The sequence below is a fragment of the Periophthalmus magnuspinnatus genome, chromosome 15 (assembly GCF_009829125.3).
Source record: "Periophthalmus magnuspinnatus isolate fPerMag1 chromosome 15, fPerMag1.2.pri, whole genome shotgun sequence".
NCBI lineage: Eukaryota > Metazoa > Chordata > Actinopteri > Gobiiformes > Gobiidae > Periophthalmus > Periophthalmus magnuspinnatus.
Genome location: NC_047140.1, coordinates 18,805,607 through 18,815,062, shown reverse-complemented (window position 1 = coordinate 18,815,062; position 9,456 = coordinate 18,805,607). Strand labels below are relative to the sequence as shown.

The 9,456-nt window shown below is 38.5% G+C and overlaps 1 protein-coding gene across 1 annotated transcript; it reads right to left on the bottom strand.

Annotated features, from left to right (window-relative positions):
• Position 1: 1 nt before the first annotated feature.
• si:ch211-117n7.7 (Monoacylglycerol lipase ABHD12-like) lies at positions 2–6,271 on the bottom strand. The gene is made up of 13 exons (XM_033979632.2): positions 6,119–6,271; positions 4,698–4,810; positions 3,037–3,142; positions 2,841–2,960; positions 2,492–2,522; positions 2,382–2,427; positions 1,896–2,025; positions 1,580–1,617; positions 1,432–1,511; positions 1,267–1,352; positions 667–745; positions 471–592; positions 2–380 (listed from the first exon to the last, which is right to left on the bottom strand). The coding sequence occupies exons 1-13, from the start codon at positions 6,199–6,201 to the stop codon at positions 359–361; spliced, it is 1,056 nt and encodes a 351-aa protein (XP_033835523.1). The 5' UTR covers positions 6,202–6,271; the 3' UTR covers positions 2–358.
• Between the last annotated feature and the right edge of the window lie 3,185 nt (positions 6,272–9,456).

The window sequence follows — 9,456 nt, the reverse complement described above, 5'->3', positions numbered from 1 at the left end:
TAAGACCGTAAGTGTCAACATTTATTATAAACTTAATCAGCACTCCACAATAGCTAACATGTTTTTAATCATTATGGCACAATCAATAGTAAACAATCGCACATTTTCGATATCCTAAAATTTAAATTAATTACAGGTAATTCAGTGCAATTATTAGGTCAACAGTGGGAAATGGACCAGCGTCTTAAAATGCTGCCATTTAGACCAATTCAGGAATGTTTAAAAACTATACAATTATTATGATGTGGTGGAATGTTCAAATGTTTTTTTTCTTCATCAGTCTTTGCAACCTTTACAAAAATAGATTCTTCTTAAATCAACATTTCATTTGTTTTTTTCTTCTATAGTTCAGTCTTCACTATAAAGATGCGACAAAATCCCTACACAGGAGACAGAGCAAAATATCACATAAAAAAATACACAAGGGAACAAGTGTTAATGGGTAAGTTATTATAAAAATGCCATATTACTTTATAACACCAGGCAGTTTGGCGTCCCTGTAGAGTCCATTATGGAGATAGCCTTTGCTCCCATCAAACTTAACAAGCTTGACCCGATCTTTGTTCTGGGCACTAGCTCCTATTTCACGTAACTGAATGAAGAAGAAAAACAATAGTGTAAATGCCAAAACACATATATTTTTAAACTATGCATCACTAAGATCACCTCCTCGACATTCTCAATACGAGCTAAGTGGTCATCTTCTGAGTGGAGAAATAGTATTGGGCTTTTCATTTTCTTTATACTGCAAAAAGAAAAAATATGTTAAACAAAAATAAACACAGAATAAAACTAAATGCATACACTGACGTTAAAGGTGCACTACGTAATTTTTCTGGTAGAAGGTCTGTGGCCACCACCTTCTAGTTTCCATGGAGATGTTATTGCTTTTCCTGGAGTGTTCCTGAATAAGGCATTAAACTCATCTATCTCCATGGACACAAAATGATGACCCCACCAGTTAAAGTTACAGGTCAGATCTGTGGAGAGGCCAGCTTGCTTACAGCAGAATGCATGTTTTTTCAAGGTAGAGCAATACAAAACAGAAATGAAATAAAGATAAGTTCAATGCCATACTGAACATACCAGTCAAAGCAATAACATCTCCGTGGAGACAAGAAGATGGCGGATCCTCCAAAAGAAAAGTTACATAGTGTAACTTTAAAAAAAACAAATTGAATGATCCAATATAAAGAACAGTATGAATAATGTTTTAAGCCTGACAAACTTAAATATTTCTGGTTGGTTCAGCTCAATTTGACTTACTTTTCCTCGTTTGGAAAAACTGGTGATTCGAAAAGCTTTCCATCTCCTATAAATAAATATTTAATACCAGGAAGACTATAATAAAACTAAAACAAAAAAGACAGTGTTATGAAGCAGCAATAGAGGATATGCACTTTAGAATGTTGAAAATTAGGAGTTGGTTACCCAAAATAACGGATTCACAGGAATTTTTTCTCGAGCAGGATTAAATGTTCCTTCAAGAATAACACCATCTAGAACCACACCTGGAAACAGAAGAAAAAAATCACAAGTTTTATTCAATATAACCAGACTGTACTTATCTTTGCCGTACCTTTCTCAAGAAGTTTTACTGCAAGATTTGTTGAAACCCTGGACAAAAACATATTTCCAAATCAAGACACTCGAAACTATATCTCAGGAGTCAGGATACCAAAGACAGCTATTATGTAACTCTGCCATGTCATTACTGTATGTGGCCCTATAGCCATAAGAAGCTTCACGTTACTGGATTAGATCTGCTACTACCATCAAAGAAACTATTCATAAGATATATATCATCTATGTCTACTATTCATGTAACAGGGGGTTTGAGATACACTTAATTGCAGCAACACTTTGAGAAAATGTGGAAAATCATTTGTACACACGCAGTGCCGAGTGAGTGGCCCCAGATAACGACCAGGCTGCTGCCACTTCGTGCTTTGACCCAGTTGTAGATGTAGAGGGCGTCAGTGGTCAGACCATCTTCAGTGGGCTCTCCAGTGGAGTCTCCAAACCCTGAACATGAACATTTACACTTCACAGAGGTATAGAGAATAACTAACACTATTATTTATGTAGATTTAACATTGCTTTGAAGTATAGGCAATAGACTTTAAAGGTGCAAAATAAAACATTTCTAGTGGAGGACATGCCATCTGTTGTCTTTATGAAGATGTTACTGCTTTGCCTGAAATGTTCATAGTATGGCATTACATTTATTTTTCTCCATGAGGACAAGCAGATGACAAAAACAACTTGGGGTGAGTAGATGGTGAGGGGAAACAACTAGGCTATAACATTGTTAACAGGCCTGCTTTAAGGTATTATGAGCAACAAAAACACCTGCAATTAAATACAAAATATTCACTAACCTCTGTAGTCTGGCACCACCACATGATAACCAAGTGTACTCAGAACCTGACATGAGAAATGTATTTTACCGACAGATAAGCCCCAACATCCTATTTCAGTCATTACTCACTTTTGAAACTCCAATGCGATGAGGAGCTGCCCTGTAAAAAGATGTCACAACATATTTCAACTTCCAGTTATATGCAGCATTTTGAAGACTTTGCCCCATTCAAAAGATATATTATTTTGTATTAAATTGTTAATTGGTATGGCAATGGTCTTAAATTGTCACCATTCTGAAACCCATGGATACTGCCCATCTCATGTACTTTACTAGCCAAAGCCATCCATGACATTTAGTCCCATTTTTCCTTTTTTTTTTTGTTTTTTTTTTTTTGTAAATAGAAGTTGCTGTCTTCTTGAAATTAACCAGTTGTCAAAAATATATATAGAACATATTTTATCCACATCACTTATACCTGTTTTTTGTATTTCCATGGAAATAAATGAAAACAGGATTTCCGTCTCCTAAAGATTCCTGATACCAGTTCAGATCTTTTCCTTGCGCCTCCTTCCATTGACTTTCAGGGACAGTAAGCCTTGAAAACAAAACAGGAATATGTGAAGGTGCAAGGCTCCTTGATATTTTACCTCTATACAAATGTTAGGACTCACCAAACTCCCAGAGAGATGCCCTCCTCAGATGATACGTACATGTTGACAGTGTGATTGAGGGAGAAGTCGGCAGGTTGGCTCAGGTCCACAAAGTACGGCAGTCTTACTATAAACATAATGCAAGGAATAGACTATAGATAGCTATCTTCATTGTAGACTTGTGGCCCATAATAAAAACAGTTGAACACTCGATCAATAAATAAATAAGAGACCCCTAACTTCTTATGAGACAACTATAACAGTGTTTTCACAGCTGAGAAGAATTAGCAAGTGGCACAATATATTTAGATATATATTTTAGATTTAACTAACAATGTAGCAAATAATAAAGGCACATTGCATTGTTCAGTCACTCTACACATGTAGGTGGTAGGCTCCTATTCTAAAATAAAAATTATGAATAGGTTATCCGTTTCCACATTCTAGTAAAAGCAAAAACACAAGTGATACAGAGATTACTGCATTTATGTTTATGTCCGTGTCTATTGATAGCAAACGATGAAGTTCAAATCTGTCAACTGGACAAATCGTTCTAGGAGTGAAGACATTTCACTGCTCATTCAAGCTGCTTCTTCAGTTCTGGTCAGAATGCTGGTGGCCACTGCCTTATATCTATCTGATGGGAGGGGGCTAACCACACTGAAAGTGTAAACAGCTATTGTCACCAGTTTCAGATGAAACTACATTTATGTTTATGTCCGTGTCCATTTATGTTTATGTCCGTGTCTATTGATAGCAAACGATGAAGTTCAAATCTGTCAACTGGACAAATCGTTCTAGGAGTGAAGACATTTCACTGCTCATTCAAGCTGCTTCTTCAGTTCTGGTCAGAATGCTGGTGGCCACTGCCTTATATCTATCTGATGGGAGGGGGCTAACCACACTGAAAGTGTAAACAGCTATTGTCACCAGTTTCAGATGAAACTACCCTATTCAGTCCTTAGCGACCCTGCTATTGTTCTCATTGTTCTGGGTCTGAGGATGGAGTTGTAGATGGGGGAGAGATTATGTCTCAGGCCCTCATTCCTGTTCAAGGAAGGATTCTCTTTCCTAACAAAAATAGGTTCTTTAACTCCCCTCTCAAACCATTTCTTTTCTCTGGTTAAGATCTAAACTTTACTATCTTCAAAAGGAGTGGTTAGTGGCTTTGAGACGGAGATGTACGGCAGACTGGGGTCCAGAGGAACTCTCAGGCCGGTGTTGGTACATTCTCTTATGGATTAGCTGTTTAGTTTCTCTAATGTAATGCTCACTGCACTCTTCACTACACTGAATGGGGTAGACTACATTACTTTGTTTATGGCTCAGGGTTTTGTCCTTAGGGTGGACAAATTGGGACAGAATTTTCAGACAGTATGAGATTCCTGTCTTTTTCAAACCCACAAATACTTTAAGGCAAAAACTGGTCCAGTTTGAGAGGAATTAAAGAAGCGTCCCCTCAGATAGATATAAGGCAGTGGCCACCAGTAATCTGACCAGAACTGAAGAATTACTTGGATGAGCAGCGAAACGTCTTCACTCCTACAACAATTTGTCCACTTGACAAATTTGAACTTTGTTGTTTGCTATGGATCAGACCTGGACGACTGAGGGTCTACACAGACATCTGTGTCTATTATTAATCTAATCTTCTAAGCACTATAAGCAGAAATATCACTTACGTCTGTACATGAAAGCAACCTGCTGGATTATTTCAGGGAGTATTTTCACAGAGAATCCCAACATGGCAACAGCAGTGAGAGACAGGAGGATGATTTTCTTCCATGATGTTGACCTGTCAAAGGATAAAGATGAATTTAAATAAACATCTCATATGATAAACAAGCCTTAATATCGGATAATAGTATTGGCTACAAAAATATATCGAACCATCCCTCAATTGCAATGTACTATACATATGTTGCAGAGATCAGTCCATGCAAACTTTTAATCTTGCTGTTGTGGCCGATCAATATTTGCCTATATCACTATTAAGCTATTAAAATCCAAAGAAAATATCACAAATGTATGTTAACTTATAGTAAAGTTCACAAATAAACATGTCACTTTTGTAAAAGACACTATGGCAGTACAGAAAAAATGTTGGTGCCAAATATTATCTAAATTTCCAAAATCACATGTATACTGATATTTGGGGAAACTGATATCACTGATCGGACCCATAACCAAAAACTCATTCCTGTTTCATGTATCAAGAGTGCAGGATACATATTTCTATTTCAAAAATAAACTGGGAACTTCCTCCCCTAACACATCAGAGACTCATCCACACTTACAATCTTCACAAAAGCCTGCAAATTAAAAAAACAAGTTCAAAACTGCCTTCAAATAATTGCATGCCCTTTTTTTAAATCTCTTTCTTTCATTTGTGTTTTGGATTGAATTGTGTAAAGTGTCTTTGAGTGTCATAAAAAGCGCTATGCAAGTTATTATCATCATCATCATCATCATCATCATCATCATCATCATCATCATCATCATCATTATTATTATTATAATATTTTTTCATCTTGCAAAACAGTCAGGCCATTATGACTTATATGTGTCAGAGAACACCTTAACATTTCCCAGTCACTTCAGTCACTAACACTGATTAACCTGCCCTTGCACAATCTGGCATTGACTAATCAATGTGGATTTAACTAACTAAACTTTAAACTTCTACTTCATTCCACTATCATTTACACCGACTGCTTGAAAAGGGATGTGTCAAATATATATAATAGAAATAAACACCATAACCATTATTAACAACCTTATTGCTTGCATTTCTGACTTAAATACTTTACAGTGGCAGCAGTCACACAAGACAGATTACTTTATGCTCTATTACGCTATAGGTCACTGCAGGAGAAAATAGGTAGGCTAACACAATGTCTGCATTTAGACTTTGGATTGCTGGTCCACATTTAAACAGGAAAGTAGCCACACTAGTTTTTATTGACTCTAAGGTAAGCTATATATGCAGTGATAGTTGGTCTGAATGCAGCCTTCACTCCAAAGCACTGTGCACTTACACAGTTAAGATCAAACCTTCCTTCAGAATGTAGACTACATTGTTTTATGTAGGCTGCAAACTCACGTCTGTTCCTTCTTCTTTTGTTGCACTTTTGGCGGCTTCTGGCCCGATGGCGAACCATCTCTTCTCACGTTTCTCTTTTTCATCTTTCTACTTTCCACAGTTTGCGTGAATAAAAAGAGTTGTAATGTTCTTTATAATCTTTGCTCCAAGTACAGTCCAAGTTCAGGATTGGGCAGTTTCCTGGAGATTTAAGGTGGCACCGGTAGTCAAGTAAAACTATCTATGTAATGTATTATGATGTCGCCACCTTAAGACTGCTTATAGTGGTTTATGATTCAAATGTTCACGTTAAACTGGCTTTTAATGCACTATGGACGTACCTTTCTGGATTTGCAAATACAATTATGACATAATATTTCCTTAACTTATGGTCTGCCCTTCCACAACTAATTGATATATATCCATATTGCACAACTGCGTGAGCTAGGGGTGGTAGGGGTGTAATAGCACCCCCTGCTGGAGGGTCAAAGGGCTGCAAGAAGGCCCATTGATTGTTGAATCTTCCCTTAGCAAAAGTAGATTTATTCCTAATATTCTAAAAGTACACATTTTGTAGTTAAATACATTTATATTTTTACTTTATTGAATCGTTTCAGCAATGAACTGTTTTTCTGAAGGTTAAATTGTGGGTAAATTAAACCTGGATGCTCAAAAGCGGCGCGCTAAATGACAGTGACAGCAGCAGCCTCTTTTTTTTGTTGCGGACGTGTGGTAAAAGAACAGAGAAAAGGGCGATCCCGGACTGGATTAAGAGGAAGAAACAACAACCTGCTGCCTTAAAAGTTTGTTTCAAACAAATGCATCAGGATTTGAAAAGATAAAACAAGACCACGTGTCCTCTGTCTCAGATTTGGCTTAATCTGTACTGGACACAGGGCTGGACCATCCTATGAACAGACTAAGCAGCTGCTTAGGGCCCCGAGGCCACCAGAGGGCCCCCAAGAGCCCATACATTTATATTGAAAATAATGATTGGAAATTTTTTTTTTTCAAAAACTAAATGGCGCTTGGGTGTTTATACTAGTGTACATATTCCTCTTAAATTATTAGATGTGTTTTATTTACAGTAACTAGACATGTGCTGCCTACATTTTTTGAGTTTGACAGTGGTGTGGACAGCTAAGTGTTTACACCGGTGTGAAGGACCCCTCCCCTCCAGGTGCACTCTGGGATCGCTGAGGCAGCAGAGGGACATTTGAATGGATGAACTTGAGTTTATCTAAAGTACAGACAATGTATGAAGAGATCGTTTGGGGGAAAGAGGGACTTTTCAGAGAGGACTTGAAATATGTCATCATTTTACACCATGGGACCTGCAGATCAAACAGTGAAGTTGGACGTGTAGAATTCTGCAGACAGGACACACCTCAGAGGAGCAGAGGACAGCAGGTGAGTCTGTTTATTACTTTTTATTGCTGTGGTTGTGGCTTTTTCTTTTGTCTCTAAACATCAGATGATATGAGTGTAGTTAAAGCGTCTCTGCTCCTGTGTCAGATTAACCACGCTGATTATGGCACAAATTAGATAAGCGTCTGGCTTTAATATTTACCACGTCCTCTGCAGACTGCTCTCTGAGCTAATTGCTAACGTGCTAACTGCTAACGCGCCACTGTTAGCATAACAGTGATTGTTGTGTTACTTTTACCACAGCCACACTTTCACACATATGGACATACTGTACGTCGTTTAAAAGCTCTAAATCCGCTCTATTCAGTCGCTAAATATGCTTATTAATTACAATAAGTTCCAATACTGCTGCATAATCGCCAGAGCCACTTAGCAACGTTAGCATGCTACTATTGTAAACACAAGCACTGCGCTGATCCTCTGTGAATTATAAAAAAATGTATACTCCTAAATACTTGTATATTTCATGTGACAGTCACATGTGATTACAACTGCGTTTAATGTGCAGCTTTATGGTCACCTCTGCAGTGTTCTACTCAAGAGCTCTGCTCTGTGGAGAGATGAGCTGTGAGTCAAATAAGAGGCAGCTCAGCTACAGTGGTATCGGCTCTTGGTATCGGGAACTCATTGACGAGTATGAGTATTATCACCCGATACTGGTATCAGTATCTGTGCCTCCTACTCATTAATATGAGCATTTACATGAAATCACAGCATCCAAAGCCTCACAATAAACATAAAAATAATGTGATCCTAAAATACTCTTTTATTTAATGTTCAGTCCAAATGATCTGATGATTATGAATCTGATGTTAGGTCTGTTTCTCTTATGCAAATCTAACTTGGATTTTTTGAGTGATATGATTTTGAAGTAAGTGTACTCTTGCTCTTACTCTTAAGTACATCGTTTGGCTACTATATCCAATTCTGTATTTTATGACATAAAGAACTGGAACACATTAAAATGCACCAGAAAAAAATGTCCAGAATTTGAAAATTTCTTTGGCAGACCCCCCTTCCTTATGTGTTTTTTTATAATGTTACACTTGTGGTTATTGTTGTTGTGAGCCTCTAGAATTGTAAGCCTTTTTTTTATAAGTGGTTGTGATGATGTCTTAATGTTGTCAAATATAAATATGTGGCTCTGAAGTAGCAGCGCCTCTGAAGGTAAATACAGCTAGCAGCGCCTCTGAAGGTAAATACAGCTTAGGGCCCCCTAAAGGCTAGGGCCGGACCTGGCTGGACAGCACTGAGGTGAGTAAAACTGATGAAGTTACAGTGCGTCGCTTGCGTTTATGAGCTGGACACAGACGTGCGTCCATACGCCAGATGCTGCTTGTGTTGTTGTACAGCAGGTCGTGCTGTTGCAGAGCAGGTGGTGGTGTTGTAGATCAGGTCGTGTTGTTGTAGATCAGGTCGTGTTGTTGTAGAGCAGGTCGTGTTGTTGTAGAGCAGGTCGTGTTGTTGTAGGGCAGGTCGTGTTGTTGTAGAGCAGGTCGTGTTGTTGTAGAGCAGGTCGTGTTGTTGTAGATCAGGTTGTGTTGTAGATCAGGTCATGTTGTTGTAGATCAGGTCGTGTTGTTGTAGCTCAGGTCGTGTTGTTGTAGATCAGGTCGTGTTGTTGTAGATCAGGTCGTGTTGTTGTAGATCAGGTCGCGTTGTTGTAGCTCAGGTCGTGTTGTTGTAGAGCAGGTCGTGTTGTTGTAGATCAGGTCGTGTTGTTGTAGATCAGGTCGTGTTGTTGTAGCTCAGGTCGTGTTGTTGTAGAGCAGGTCGTGTTGTTGTAGAGCAGGTCGTGTTGTTGTAGAGCAGGTCGTGTTGTTGTAGAGCAGGTCGTGTTGTTGTAGAGCAGGTCGTGTTGTTGTAGAGCAGGTCGTGTTGTTGTAGAGCAGGTCGTGTTGTTGTAGAGCAGGTTGTGTTGGTGGACATCC